The sequence below is a fragment of the Cupressus sempervirens genome, chromosome 7 (genome assembly GCF_028749045.1).
Source record: "Cupressus sempervirens isolate cs-2001-9-10 chromosome 7, ASM2874904v1, whole genome shotgun sequence".
NCBI classification, from domain to species: domain Eukaryota; kingdom Viridiplantae; phylum Streptophyta; class Pinopsida; order Cupressales; family Cupressaceae; genus Cupressus; species Cupressus sempervirens.
In genome coordinates this window covers 439,893,768-439,910,424 of record NC_143124.1, presented here as the reverse complement: position 1 = coordinate 439,910,424, position 16,657 = coordinate 439,893,768, and the positions used below count along the sequence as shown (strand labels likewise).

The 16,657-nt window shown below is 35.4% G+C and overlaps 1 protein-coding gene across 1 annotated transcript in view; it reads left to right on the top strand.

Moving 5' to 3' along the window:
- LOC149547476 (junctophilin-like protein) overlaps positions 1-15,675 on the top strand; it is a 62,885-nt gene extending 47,210 nt beyond the window's left edge. The window contains exons 5-7 of the mRNA XM_089791660.1: positions 14,463-14,540; positions 14,640-14,723; positions 15,066-15,675. Coding sequence (XP_089647786.1) covers positions 14,463-14,540; positions 14,640-14,723; positions 15,066-15,428 — 525 coding nt within the window. The 3' untranslated portion in view covers positions 15,429-15,675. The remainder of the gene's footprint in view (positions 1-14,462; positions 14,541-14,639; positions 14,724-15,065) is intronic.
- The last annotated feature ends 982 nt before the right edge of the window (positions 15,676-16,657 follow it).

The following is a 16,657-nucleotide window of genomic DNA, read 5'->3' as shown; positions in this document are numbered from 1 at the left end:
AACTAGGAAATACTGTGCATTAGAAGAGTGTTAGATAGATTGATCATTGATGTCAAGAAGAAATACAAAAACATGCAGACTGATAGATAGATTATCATTTGCTTTTGATGTTGGAAGATACGCAAAAGTTATGTATGTAAGTTTCTGTACTTTGGCCAAGAAAAGTAAAACAAGGATTGCATCATATACATGTGAGTACCATTGATTGTTCAATCAAGGAGTTAGAAATTCTGCATTGACTATACACAGTCTGAATATGTTGGGTTTTTGACTAAGTTGCCAAATCGGAAATGAGAATGGGTATGGTTACATGGGTATGACAATTTGTTTTTGAGGGGTTGCATATGTTTTTGGTACTTTCATACTAATGTGTGTATATATATATATATGTATGTATGTATGTATGTATATGCAGCTAAAAAATAGAATCAAGTTTAGAATTTCATATACCAATACATATGCTAAACAAGCCATTACTAATTTCAAATTTTGAAAAATATTATTCTAATTTAAATTCAGGTTTTTGTGTCAAAAAGATCAGGCCAGAATCTCATGATTGAAAAGCTCAGAGTTCTCTAATCTGCAGTCTAGTTCTTAAAAAAATCTAAAAGATCATACTAGAATCATGAAACATTTCGGCATTTAAAAATAAAAATCCCAGATGTATACCCACAGGAGATTGTTTTCAGAATCTGATTCTGGTACATTTCTTTCCCAGAAAAGTCCCAAGATTCAACAACTTAGGTTTTTGAAGGCAGAAATATTCTTTTTGAAAGCTCACAATCTGCATACTTTTAGCCCAAGTCACAGGGTTCACATGAAAGATCCCTGATGGATGCCCTTGCTGATCTGCTGTAGTTTTTAAATTAATAAACTATATTTTCCTGTGATTTCTTTGATAGTCTTTGAGAATAGACAGAAATTGTAGAAGGTTTTGTTTTTGTTTTGTGTTTTTTGATAGTTTTCACAATAGTAATGAATAATGAACAATAAACATGAGAGGAGACTGAAAATAAATAAGAGCATAAAGCCAAATCAGAATTGCTATAAATCTTACTAGGCAGATTTCTGATTTATAAAGCCAAATAATAAATCCAATGCAGTTCCAAGGAGCTTACATCCAACAATGATGCCAAACTGCTGCAAATGGCGGCCCTAAGACTGCAAGGAATCACGTCCCAGCTGAAAGAATCAATTTGCAACGTTGAAACCATAAATTTGCAACTTGAATCCACAATAAAGAATGGCGTACTCTATCCTTGATAGCAACGCACACTGTCTAAAGAATCCAATGCCAATAACTGTTGAGGGCTACGTCCCAGCCAATCCAGAACTTGGGGTTTGCGTCCCAGATGAAGAATTGCTCTCTTAGAGCCAATTCACAAAAACAAATTTTTCAATATGCAAAAGATAATAAGAAATTAGGTCTCCATCTCCTTATATCCCCTTCCAACTGTAAATCGAACCCTAAAGGGAAATTACACTTTGCCCTTTAAATAAAATATAATAAAATAACATTTTCCCAATTAAAGTCGTCCATGCTATAGGAAAAAAATTACTTTATTAAAATTCCATAGCTGAAGGCACCAAAAAGTCTACAGATAGTAAAAATCATGTATAATAATTTGAGACCTTTCCAACGAGCTATAACACATAGGTGTACCTGATCAACTGAAGCCAAAATCCCCTTATTACTCCAAAATGGTTATATTATTAACCTTATTTTAATTTATTTAATTACCAACTTAGGAAATAATTAAATATATTTAAATATTTCTCAAATGGTCCCAAAAGGCCCAAAATGACCAATCAAACATGAATCTGACCTTGTCACCTGTCTATGATTGATGCCGGACAAGATGTGTCAACTGGTAGTCCATCCCTAAAATCTAGGGATGCTCCTAAAAAGTAGGAGACAACCCCAATCAACCAAAATTGAGTCCCAATGACTCCCCTTCTCTGTGCACCTCTGAGAGAACTGTCACTGAACTGGGAGTTCCTCCTAAAAAATAGGAATGCCTCCTAAAAAATAGGAGATGCACTCTAAGTCTCCAAAACGTTCGCCGAGGTCTCCAAATGCCTCCTAGACCACTCCTAGTCAATCCCTACAAATTAGGAATCCCTCCTAAATTGTAGGAAACTGTTGTCTATTGCTCCAAACTACTTGGGAAGCTCATGCATGACTCTCAAAGTCCCTGGGTTGGTTCCCTCTACGCTCTGCTGGCCCATGGGAACCAGATAATAGACCAACCCTACTAGAAATGTTGTCACTAAGGAAGGACAGAAATTGGGGACATGACATCACAGAATTTTGGCCATGAAGTTCAAAATTCGGTGAAGATCAAAACATGACTGAAAATTTGTCAAAATATTCTCAAGTGTAGAGGACATAGGTTTTTGTTTAATAAAATAGTTTATAAAAAGGACTTTTATTGCTTTCGTTGAATCAAGGCTGGTTCATTATTTTCCCATAAGTGGAAGCCCAAGCACGAATTTTTTATGGCCATCATTTGGCATACTTGGCCAAGGCTCAAGTACACGCGCGAGGGGAGATCCATTGAAGGGTGAGGCTTAGGCATGGGCATGAGTGCAACTTCATGAAAGGATGGTGATCCTGAGCATTCATTGGCTAGGGTTTTGAATGGCTCTTTCATGGCTCAACCATGCACCATAGCCGCTAGAGGTTCTTCACTCCAACATTCTCTCCAAAGGTTGCCACATTCTACTGCATGGTAACATTCTTGAGTATGCCTTGGATGACATTAGGTTCTTGTGTTGGGATGAGGACACTACAATGGTCAGGTGAATATATTTAATATCTTCAAGATAAGAGATTCCCAGATTTGAAAGCTATAAGTAGGAAGAGTATTATATTTAAATATCTCTATGTTAAAAAGTTTAGCATATGTTTAAGTCTTATGGATTTAATATATATGTTCTAATAATTGCATCTATAATAAAGTTTTATTAGTGGGTATATTCAACATATTTATCATTTATATATTGATATTTTTAAAATTAAATTTAAAAAAAAAATCATATTATAATGTTTTAAATTTACTGTAGTGTATTTAAATTTAATATAATATTTTTTATCTTTATAGATTTTTTTAAGGTAAGTGCTATCACTATGGGGATAGTGCCCTTTATTAATATAAGGAAAAATGCAAGAAGCTACATAAGAACGGTAGAAATGCAGCGTGCTCCTCATTTCAATCGGGATATCTTCCTCTTACAACAAAATGAGAAAGATATATGATTTAAAAAGAACCTAAGGAACTATCTGAAAATAAATTATTACATATTAGAAGCAACCACCTATGATATCTTCCAATTAATTACATGATGTGGAAGATATGCTACATTCTATACAAAGAACAAACCCTTTTGATGCAGTACAAGGTAGGAGAATCCCCAAAGGAGATGTTCTAGCCTCATCAAATAACCACACAATGGAAACACAATGCAAGAAATAAGATCTAATACCAAACACAACTCTTTATTCATAAAATAACTGATTACATGCAATGTGCCAAGCTGTAAGGCCTTTCCAATTACGGCCTAATACAAAGCAAGTAATAATTCTGCAAGATCCAACCCAAACCCTAGCTAGTCCAGATCCACACTTTGATAGAAACCTCCAAGGAAAGTCTAAACTTTTGCTCGCAAGACACCAAGCAATCTCCTTGTTTTCCAAGCCGCAACTACTAACTCTTCTCAAACTTCGCTCCTCTGCTTCATCCTTCTCTCCAATCTTCTATATAAGAAGAGATCACTTCTTGAGAACTTGATTACAAATGTTCATATGCCTTGCTTAAATAGGCATTTACCACCCAAGATGTTATAAACACAACCAATGTGGGATAAAAGGTAAATGCAACTACCTTACAACAAATATTTAATTCCTACCCAAATACAACTAAGCACCACCATGTGGCCAATTAGAAAATTACATTGCCTTTGTGAATCACAACAAATATTAATTGCATGATTTAAGGAACTTTTCACAAAATTCTAAGATGCCACCTACACACCTCGATAAATAAAATGACAACCATTTTTTATTATTTTTCTTTTTATGCCACCCATGCACCTCGGTAAACGAAAAGAACCTTCTCTCCATTTTTTCATTTTCAATTTTTTAAAAATTATTTTGCCTCTAATTTTTGTCACTCCATTTTTTAATATTTTTTTTATCACCCCCCCTTTTATTTCGTGATGCAAGATGCTCCTGCATTAGATTCCCTAGGTAGATAGAAAAGTATGTCCCATACTTTGATGCCAAAAGAAATTTTTCCAACCAACTTCATTTTCACCAAAAGTTTTCCAATCCATCTAAAACAAAAGAACAAATCTGTACACCAACCATCTTGGCTTCATTCATACAAACATTTGAATTGAATGAATCTCAGCAACCCAATCAACATGCTCACTCCCAGGAACAAACTGAACATAATGCTATGGCAACAATCCCTGTAACTTAGGCAAACCAAGAACACATAGATCCACAGTATCATGTAGATCCTCAACTGCATCAGCAACATCCAACTCCACATCAGTAGCAACATCTATATCAACCATACCAACAATAACCGGTACATCCATAATCACCTCAGTAGCAAGATATGAATGCAAATCCATATCACAGTAACCATATGCAAATCCTCATCCATATGTTTATCCCCATAAACAGCAATCTCATCATCCACAATAAGATGCTCTGCAATTTTCACATCAAATCTAACCAATTGATCATGAAAACAAATCTCCTTTCCAATTTCAACAAGCTTACAAATCTCTTCTATAAGCTTAGGTATCTCAGCAACAACCACAAGTTGCTCTGCAGGTTTCATATCAGATTCCACAAACCGATCAACAAAACCAACCATATATACCTCTTCAACTTCAACGAAGTCATCCTTTACCTTTTCCTCAATAACAATTTGTCTTCTTCTCCGCACAATCTTCTTAACTGACCAGACCACTCTCTTCGAGATCGGTAGACTCCAGCTCCAGAAATATCTGGGGAACTCAACTATCCCTTCCTTAACTCGATCAGGTTAACTAGCTTCAAACTGATGAAACATCTCTGAAATCTTCTTTTCCACCACATCACAAAGATTTGTGATCATCCTAGGGTCCAATCTGTTGAAACTAGAGCCTAGAAATCCATGAAAATAACCAAACATCAGAAAGAGACAAAACCTGAAATAGAGAATACCAGAAATATCTTGGGAAAACCCTTCGAGAATGAAGGGAAAAACCCAGCCACACAACACAAAAATATCTTTATTGATAATGAAATGTTCAAGTGTCCAATGCCTATCGCTTAATGCGATATATCTAACAAAAGAAGAGACTCTTCACATTATAACCGAAAGTCTCTTGAGATTCTTATAACTCCGATAATTAAATATGACTCTTCGAATATTCATGCCTCAATGCATGAGAATGACACGTCATTTACATTTAATATTATAAATTAAAACTTAAGTGTCTTTTTCAGCTGAACGTAACAATAATAGTAATAATGTTCATATTTCTAGAGATAAAGATCTCTATCGCAGCTACTATCTTCAACACTCCCTCTTAGCCAAAGAGAGATCTTTAGTTGAACAATCACACAAGACTTCAACCAAAATGTTAATGATGAAATTTTATTCCATATATCCTATTAGATTCATGAAAAACTATAACAATCAATCATATTCATGGAATCGCTCAACATGAAACCTTGTAACAATTAATCACATTCATGGAATCTCTCAACATGAAAACTTGTAACAATTAATCACATTCATGGAATCACTCAACATGAAACCTTGTAACAAATAATCACATTCATGAAATCTCTCAACATGAAAACCTGTAACAATTAATCACATTCATGGAATCACTCAACATGAAAAGATTTGTAAGACTCAGCTAAGCCTTTTATCATGGACTCTCTCAACATGAACTGTCATGGAATCTCTCAACATGACATCCAACTCTCATCATGGAATCTCTCAACATGATGACATCATGGACTCTCTCAACATGATGGTCACTATCGCATAGTGAAAGAGTTATCATAGCTGATCTTACAATCTCATTTATTCATACAAGAATATACATAACAAAATAAGACTTAGTTCCATTTAAGTCAAATTTTACAAATCCTATAAGCATCACAAGCATATGTGAGAGTGGTGGGGATTCCATAAGTACTCCCTCTTAATTATGTAGCTTCCCTCTGAAGCTAAAACATCTTTCTTAATCATTGCTTTTCTCCTGCAACGAAAGTAGATATTAATGACAATAGGAATCAATATTAGAATATTCACTATACCTAGTGAAATGACAACTTAAAAATAAGTTGCAAGAAAAACACCATGCATGTCATCAAGAGATTAAATTTCTTCAGCAAATTCCATTATAATTCTAAAAGAATAATTTGAGTGATTCTTCTTTCAGCTAGGACAGCCCTCTCATTGCCAAAAATGGTTTCCTCAAGTATCCATCCTTAAAAAAATCAAAATCAGAGGTCACAAAACTCAGAGTTTTACACAAAAATACTCATAAACTACTCAATATTTGATCATTTTAAAATCTGATGACTGTAAGCAAATATCACAAAAGAATATGTAGGAAACTTCCCTCTGAATGCTTAAATCTCCTTCTCAAGCTCAACATCTCCCCTTGAGCTTTAATTCATATCTTGATGCACCCTGTAATCAAAAAATTTAAACATACTTCCCAAATATAAAAGTCAGAATACTTATCTTTTTGAAGAATAATCATCTTGATCTTGAAGAATAATCATTCTAGATTAGCATCCTTAGTTCCATTGGCAACACTTTTTTCCCTAAGCATTTCTTGATGGAAATCATAAACGCGCATTTCGTGATCAACTGAGCCAGTAACAAGGAAATGCTCCTCAGGGTCCATACAAATAGACCAGATTTCACTGTGATGACCAGGAATAATTTACATGTAGTATTGAGCATCAAGATCCCAAACCTGCATTAAATTATCTTCGGAAGAACTTACAAGCCTTTTGTCACCTTCAAGAAAAACAAGATCCGTCACTTGATCTCGATGACTGTGAAGACGGAAAAGTCTGTGTCTTTGCTTCCAGATGCAAGCGAGCTGTTTTGCTATAGCATAGCATAGTAGTGGCTCCTATATGCCTATTTAAAGTAGTTTCACATGTACCTTTAACTATATACCATATTCTTATACTGCCATCAGCATATCCACTAGCAATCGTAGAGTTGGAAAAAGGCATGTAGAGAATAGAAGTAATAGCAGGTAGTACCCCCTTGTTTGCACTCGAAAACCTTGAGGTGCCAAAAATGGATGAAGCACATGAAGAGGGACATTTCTCCACAAAACCACTGATTCTATCAATTGCTTGAAACAAAAATGAATACATGTGAGATATCACTCAAGCAAACATCTTCAGTATCAGCATAAAATTAAACTTGAAAGGAAGACCATGAAAAACATAAATTCGTGAATCAAATCTTGTCTATAAAAGATTTCTTGACTCAACGGAAATAAATACGACTAAGAAGATTCTTTGCAATTGGGCGGCTTGGTGGGCGTTTCACTTGAGGGAGTGAGTGGAAGAGGAGGTGAAGTTGTCTTTGCGCAGACGGGGAGGTGAGTGCTATAGTCCTAGGGGAATCCTTCATCGTAGCTCCTCCAACCTCTTTTCGAACCAGCCACTTTTGACATACAACCGCCTTATTGAATCTTCTTCCTTGGAGCTGAACTTGGGTACAACCTCATACTCATACGCTTCCTCGCCATCGCCATTTCCTCTCATCGCACCCGCGGCCCATCCCGACAATCAATGTTAAAGAGAAATGACAGATGAAAAAGATGTTTCCAAACAGACATGATGCGATTAATGGAAAGAAATAATAGTTGTCGTTTTAACTGAAAGTCCACCACATGTGATGCCAGGTCATTGAATAAAGACACCAAATAAAGAAAAAATAAAAGAAAGTAATGTAAGATGTCAATAAAAAAAAATAGAACTATACCAGAATTCTACTAACGACACTTCACCGTCCTTAATTATTCCTGTAATACTCATGCAAAATAATTGGTAAAAAACAAGATGTCGTTAGTATCTAAAATAAGACAATGGAGGAGAAGATACATCCCCAACTCATTCAAAAAATATTGAAGCGCTGAAGACCAAGCGACTGACACTATCAAATCGACCTGTCATATTGACAATCTCAATTCACATAAAATTCTAATGACTCATAATAAAAATGCAGTGTTCTCAAAATGACAGTCTTCTTTCACAAAATGAAAATATGGCTTTGAAGGAGAGAAAAAACATACAAGATTGACATTAAACATCAGCAGTGATGATTCTGGAAGAACAAGAAAATGGCGTTTGCAATGAAACTTCAGAATGAAAGATATAAACTAAGCACTCAAAGAACTTGGGAATAAGAACTTTAAATGTTCAACGTTTTCTCAAGTTCTAAGAACACAAAAACTGCTTGAACTTAAACAAACTCTTCAGAATCAAACAATAGGATCAACACAAAAACGACATAGAGTTGATCTCTTCAATAGTTATACATCTTTAACACTCCTATATTATTGAAATCTGAACTAGGCTCTGATACCATGTTGAAACTAGAGCCCAGAAATCCATGAAAATAACCAGACATAAAAAAGACAAAAATTGAAATAGAGAACACCAAAAATATTCTAGGAAAACCCTTTGAGAATGAAGGGAAAAACCCAGCCACACAACACAAAAATATCTTTATTTGATAATGAAATGTTCAAGTGTCCAATGCCTATCGCTTAATGCGATATATATAACAAAAGAAGAGACTCTTCACATTATAACCGAAAGTCTCTTGAGATTTTTATAACTCCGATAATTAAATGTGACTCTTCCAATATTCATGCCTCAATGCATGAGAATGACACATGTCATTTACATTTAATATTACAGATTAAAACTTAAGTGTCTTTTTCAGCTGAACATAACAATAATGGTAATAATGTTCATATTTCCAGAGATAGATCTCTATCGCAGCTACCATCTTCAACACAATCTTTTTGGAGGCATCTTCCAAGATCTTCGCGAACCCTCTGCAACAAATCCACAAGATCAACCAGAGCCTTGCTCTGATGATCTTCACCCCAGGTCCTAATGTAAACTGCCTCACGTTCAACGATCTGTCCACACACTCGAGAACTCCAGCTCTAATACCACCTGATGCAACACAAGGCAGGAGAATCCACAAAGATGTCCTAGCCCCTAGTAAATAACCACACAATGGAAACACAACACAAGAAATAAGATATGATACCAAACAACTCTTCATTCATAAAATAACTGATTACATGCAATATGCTAGGCTGTAAGGCCTTCCCAGTTACAATTAAATACAAAGCAAGTAATAGTTTTGCAAGATCCTCAAGATCCAATCCAAATCCTAGCTAGTCCAGATCTACACTCTAGTAGAAACCTCCAAGGAAAATCTAAACTTGTGCTCTCAAGCCACCAAACAATCTCCTTGTTTCCCAAGACGCAACTGCTAGCTCTTCTCAAACTTCACTCCTCTGCTTCATCCTTCTCTCCAAGCTTCTATACAAGAAGAGATCACACCTTGAGAGCTTGATTACAAATGCTCATATGCCTTGCTTAAATAGGCGCTTACCACCCGAGATGTTACAAACACAACCAATGTGGGATAAAAGGTAAATGCAACTAAGCACCTTACAACAAATAATTAATTCCCACTCAAATACAACTAGGCACCACCATGTGGCCTAGAAAATTACATTGCCTTTGTGGATCACAACAAATATTAAATGCACGATTTAAGAAACTTTCCACATAATTCTAAGAAGCCACCTACACAACTCGATAAATGAAATGACAACCATTTTTCTTATTTTTCTTTTCATGCCACCCATGCACCTTGATAAATGAAAAAAAAACCTTTACTCTCCATTTTTCCATTTTCTATTTTAAATTTTTTATCCTCTAATTTTCATCACTTTGTCACCATTTTATTTTTCTAAATTTTATCACACTTGCTTTTATTTCCCACCTGACACAGTGCAAGGCAGAAGAATCCCCAAAGGAGATGTCCTAGCCCCCAACAAACAACCACACAATGGAATATAAACAACACAGAGATTTAAATCCACACAATGCCAATTCTCATAATAAGATTTTCATCCAACATGCCTGGTTGTAAGACCTTCCAGGTTGATGGAGCCCAAATTTTCACAAATTTAAGGCCTCCATTTGTATGCCATTTTTTTCAATCCATTTCTACTACTGTTCTCACCCTTTAGATTATTTGCCCTGAGAACTGAATACTAAAACCAATCCCAAAGAGGATATCATTCAGCAATTAGGACAATTCAAAACATTATACCTGATTTACACTCTGTTATTCACTATATTAGAACTCTGAGATGGAATAGCAGTTTCATGGAGCTTATTTTTCCTTAATAGCCATCTGTACCCTTTAAAAAAGTCCCTGCAATGTGCTATTTTTTTAGAGAAGGATTACTAGAAAATCCTTTTGTTGTGCTATATAGCATAATGCTACAAATTGAGCTGTTTTTTTGATGATTCTGGAGAAATCTGAGAGGACTTCCCCGTTTGCAAGTGCATCTGCCACTTGGTTTCCCTCCTTTAGAATTTGCTGAAGCTTAAATTGATTAAAGCTAGTGATTAGGGATAAGATTCTAGGAATCCACCTGGAAAGCTTCCAGTTAATCATTCAATTGATCTATGAGTTGTTTGTATAGTTGTATCATAGGTACTTGGTGAATATCATGTGATGTGATATTCAAGAGGCCATTACCTTATTATTGAGTACTTAGTGAATATCATGTGTTGATATTTAGTAGGCCATAATATCATGTGTTGATATTTAGGAGGCCAATACTCACAAAATCAAAATGCTGGAGATCTTCTGATCAAAGATATCCTTTAAATTTGCCCTTCCTAATATTACCAGTGGTGTAATATCTATTCATATGTTAGTACTCCCTAAGAGGGAGTGTTAGTGTAGTTTCAGTCATATAAAACTCACTGAAGAATCAATGATATATATTATATATCTTGTATATATATAAGATATCTACTTAACTCATTTAATATATATATATATATATATATATATATATATATATATATATATATATATATATATATATATATCATGATAATAAGCAAATGTTATTGATAACTAATGACAGTTAAAGAGACATGTCTCTACGGAGACATGACTGTTAATATCATATACATATGCTTTGAGAAGGTAATTTGAAATATACAGAAATTTATGTCAGTACAAGTTACAGCAATGACAAAGCAATGGAAACTCAACAAAATTCAATGTTCAAATCAGGTCTGCCAATAAAGTAGTATAAACAATTTACAAGGAAATGGAATTTAATGAATGAAGTCAGCCACTCTATGCTCCAATAGATGTGGCTCTTGAGAGGGGGGCATATAAAGGAAGACCCTGTGCCTCGTTCAAACTACAATTCAATTCAAACAATTAAGTGCAGAAAAGATCCAATTAAAGTGAAAATTAGAGAAGAGGGTAGAGATTAAACATTCCTTGGTATTCAAGGTGGATTAAATCTCTTTGCTGCTGGCATACATGGACACATTTCATTAGAGTCTCCCATGGAGATTGTGAATTTAAGTCCCAATTTCTTCTTTTTCTGAGTTTTGTCAAGTGCAGTTAACTGCCTAGTGACTTCTGGGCAACACCATTTTGTCAGTCAGATACCTTGGATGTTTATGACTCAGAAGAGAATCCTTGAAGCCTAATTTAGGTGAAAGTTGGGAAATTAATGTGATCTGTATTTTTCCACCAACTTCATTGCCTCAAATAAGAACCTTTTATGAAAGCCGCCTTGTAAAGATCTGACTGCATAACAAAGGCATCATTTTCTCTCATGAAGTTAATCCTAGTGTAGAGGTGCAGCTGGGGATAACACTCATGCAGGTTTAACTGATTTGGACCGCTTCCTATTGGTCCCTTGCATTTCAATCCTTCATACTTGGTCATATTGGCTAGCATATATATAACATACAAGCTCATATTAAATGTCCTTGATTGCCCTAAATTTCTGAACTGCTCATCCAAGTTCTCACTTATCATTCCCATCCAGTCCATAGCCTTTACTCCATCTATTACTTCCTAAATAAAGTACTACATCCAAGGCTTAAAAATGCAAGATTGTGGGATTCCAAATATTCTGTTCAGCATCGGAACCTGGTCACTGTATTGCTGCTTAAGATCCAACCAGACAAGTTGTTTGAGCATTTTGGAATGGTGGGAATTGTTCTTTTGCAACCACTTGCAGTTGATAACTCCATCACATTGGTCCGCTCTGGACATATAGACCCAAGTGTGTTCTTTTGACTTGCACACCATTGAACAAAATATTGGAATTCCAAAGGCTTTTGTATTTTCTGGTGGAGAGAGATATGCCAACACTCCGCCATTTAAAACCCTGATTACTCTTTCTTCTGAATTGTAGTGCCTTGCAAATTCTATGATCAAATCAGGATGCTGGATGGCGGGAAGGAAGCCAGCTGCTGCCACAATTCCATATTTGACTATTTGCCTGGCTAATAATTTTGGAGAATAATCTTGTTAGCTAAACATTCTTTGATTAAACCCCTCCTTGTTGAGGCCGCCCAAGTTTGAGTCACCAAATTATCTCCATTTTGACACCAACATCAGCTTCAGGAGGAATCGTTTTAGCTCGTTCTTGATCAATGCTTGTCTAGACAAACCTAGTTCCTTGGGTTCTACCATTCTTCCTGCAAAATTAAATAAAAATCATGCAAGAAATTTAAATAAAAGCATATAAAATCCTTCATTCCAGCCATGGACTAAAACTAAAACATTGAAGAGGAAAACGTCTTAGAATCTGAAAATTTCAAAGTAATGAGAATCGGAATCGGATTGGAATTGGCAAGGTCAAACTGAATCATGAATTGGCCACAAATCAGCAAATTAAAAAAACCCTTGAAATGTCGTAACTTATTTCATAAACCCTTTATCGCTGATACGATTCACTGATTCACAAAAACTCATTTGGCTTGAATCGAATCACTGAATCACGTGAATTGCCGCGATTCTTGTTACTATGGAAAATTATACAAACTTCTCTGTTGAAAAACTCATGCCTTGCCTTAAATTCTTCCAATCTGTGTCAAGAAATAAAATGCAATCCCTCTCTTATATAGAAAACTGCCACCAACATGCTATATTGGTAAAAGGCAAATTTTAGTAACTGTCTTTAACACCTCTTCATAAATCTCATTAGTTTTTATTCTTGAGAAAGGAATCTTGAGTTGTAAAAAATCTTTTAATTTCAGGAATTTTGTAAAATGATCCCAGAAAACTCCCTTCTCAGGTTGCTACTTTCATGTCCTTATAGGAGTGATTGGAAATTGAGTAGTACTGGAAAAGCTGTCTGTACTTATTATGCAAAGAATGTGTATCGTAAAATTGGAAGTGCTATAACCATTAATATCCATCCAGACAAGCATTTGAGAGTCAAGGACCTTGAAACAAGATTGTAAAGCTGTTTCTTAGGCATTTAGAGAATCAGAAACTGCTCCACTCCAAACATGAGGTTATGAGTTGGCTGCTGATTCATTAAGATTTACGGATAAAAATAGTCTATTAGGACAAGACAACTGGTGACTTTTTGTGGAATATCGACACCTCAAGAATTTATTTGAAATGGCTTCCTTGAGTAGAACATTGTTTGATAGGTCCCCTTTCTTGCTAAGATCCATTCTTGGTTGACTCTCAGATGATTAGAAACGTGCAAATATCTTTAGCAAACAATTTTCTAGTTGCTATTGCTTTTTTAGAATATTGAGGTTTTAAGGAAAATGCAGGAGAGTTATCCACAGTTGAAGGAAATTGAAGGCTTTTAAAGATGACTGGGCTATGATAATTGACACAAACTAGCATGGTTCTAAAACGATGTTGATTCACTGTTTACTGGGCTCAGGCACAGCATTGTTTCACTGCTTTCATAGGATATAGTTTTCCTGTAACCCATCTCAACATGTGCACATTTTCCAGTTTTACTTTATGAAATATATGATTAAAGTTGATTTTAACTAAACCGTACTAGAAATACACCTATATATCCCCTAATCTTGCAAACCACTTCCAGTACTAGAGAACAACATTAGAATAAGCTTTGTCAATCTATGACAATTCCCCTAATGTTTATGTGGATGTTGAGGTGACCGTGAAACAACCAAAAAAAAACCTGATCAAATATTGGAAGAGAGAACAAGGAAATATATCATTCTTAATACTTTTGTTTCATGTTTTTCTTGTTTTACAAAATGAAAATTGTGTAGAAGAAGTTCCCGAGAAGATTATATCATATGACCACACAAAAATCCAACTGATGCTCTTCAGGTTTGGGAAGAAGCAAAGAAGGATTTGGAAGAACAGGAGGCTCAAAAACAAAGAATTTGTGAGGATCTAAATAGTTTGGTATGCATTTTATCTAAAATCCTTTGATGCATTCAGATGAAGATGTCATTACAATTGAAAGAACTAAAGATGTAACTGTGCTTTTCATGGTTTCTGTAGGTTAAAGAGAGTGCAGCTGCACAATATTCAAGGTTAGAGGATCTAAAGACACGCCTTGAAGCATTGAATCCAGAGGAAAAAAAGGTTAGTTGTGAAACTGAGAATGCAATGGCTATTAGATCACTTTCTTGATAAGGGCCTTCTGGCAGTGCTGGGATTAATCTAATTTTATATGATTTTCATCAGCTCTATCTGCAGTTTTCTCCACGTATCATCTCTAGTTTTTACATCAAATCTGGAAATAATTAACAAGGATAGCATGCCAAATAGAGCTGTAATGTTTATGGGTAAAAGAATAACAGTCATTCTGCATAACGGGCAAGAATAGTGTAGTTATTTTCAACTTCATTGACCCCAGGTAGAATTGCTAGATGCATCTGTATGTAATTTAGTTGTTTTGTTCTTATTTTAACTGTTGCCTTGCAGGAGCCTACAAAAATGGGACCAGTAGCACCAAATAATGTCAAGAACACATCTCCAAGTGAACAACTGAACGAGTCTGAAAACTGTGATTCTGTTATTTCAACAAACTCTCATTCACTTTCAGATCATTCATCAAATCCAGGGCACATTAAATATTCTTCTGAAAAAAAGGGTATTGATATGTCAGATCTAAATAATCAGGGACAATCAATCAAATCAGCGTCTGAAGGGCAGCATTCCCACATAATAAAAGGTCGTACTCATAATGTTAATCGAGGAAAAAGTAATTTGGTTCTTCAGAAACCTAAGGATGAAACTGCTTCTGGGTGGAATGGTGCTGGTTTTGATATTGATGCCAGGAGATGAGATTTGTCTTATTGAACTTAGCTGAATATCTTTCCAAGCAGTATATAATGCTACTTATAAACAGAGCACAAAATAATTGAATTGCATTGGTTTCATGTACTTGTTAGATAATAGGTTTTGGTCTGTGAGTGCCTATTTTTCAAATTAGTTCCCATATTTTGCATTACAGAAGAAACTCTGTAAGTAGGTTTAAATGTAAATGTCTTTTCAAGTAAATAAAAATCACTCAAATGTTGTCTCCCCTTAATCATACAGGATGCTTATGGAGTTTGTAAATAACGCTTATTGTGTTGTAATGGAAGAAATTCCTGAAAGAGTTTTCATTTTCAGCCAGCCGGTATAAATCACACATGCTTACACGTTTGGTCAACTAGTAAATTTTTACATCCTCTGTGTTTTTTGCATCGGAGGATATACTATGAAACTCAGAATGTTTGGCCAAGCAGTCATCTGAGGTATAAATATTCCCAAATATGTCAGACTCGCATCAGGCTTGCTCAAGTGGGCGCATATTATGCCTCTATTAACACAACGGTCATGTCTAGTGTGGCACAAACTTAAACCATCATCACGCCACTGTCTTTGCCTTACTAATATGGCATGGCCTGCTTAACTGCTTAAATGATCGTTACTGGCAAAGATTTTGCTTTGCTTTGATTTGACTTGCTGGGATCAATAACAACAGGGGAAGCTGAGCGGATTAGTTTATGGCAAATCCCTATTTTTCTCTAAAATTTCTTGTTGCTGACTTTGAGTTGGTACAACGTTATCCGGGCAACTCAAACGTAAGGAGTTGCGTGAAGATAGATGGAAGTAAGGGTTTCTTAAATATTTTGTTGTGCGCATGTAAGAATAATTGCCTTCGTAAACATCAAATATGCCAGTTACTTTGTTGAATTCACATTCTTCTTTATGTTTGATTGAAACCCGTTTTCCTGTAATGTGATTACTTAATTGACTGTTAGTGAACATGGAACACCACATAATTAACCACCTGTGGGCAGGGGAGCGCGTCGCATCACCCAACATTCACCACATACAGCATTCCAGTCACACAACGTTGATCGTTACAAAAAAGTGTGTATGGAATTGAACTACAGGGTTATTTAGGAAGAAATTTTGAGGGAGTAGTGATTGCTAAAGACCCCGTTATTTTTTGTAAGACACGCTCTGGGTGCTTCTGTACCGCTTTATTTGCATTGTATTTTTAGTAAAGTAATTTATAGCTC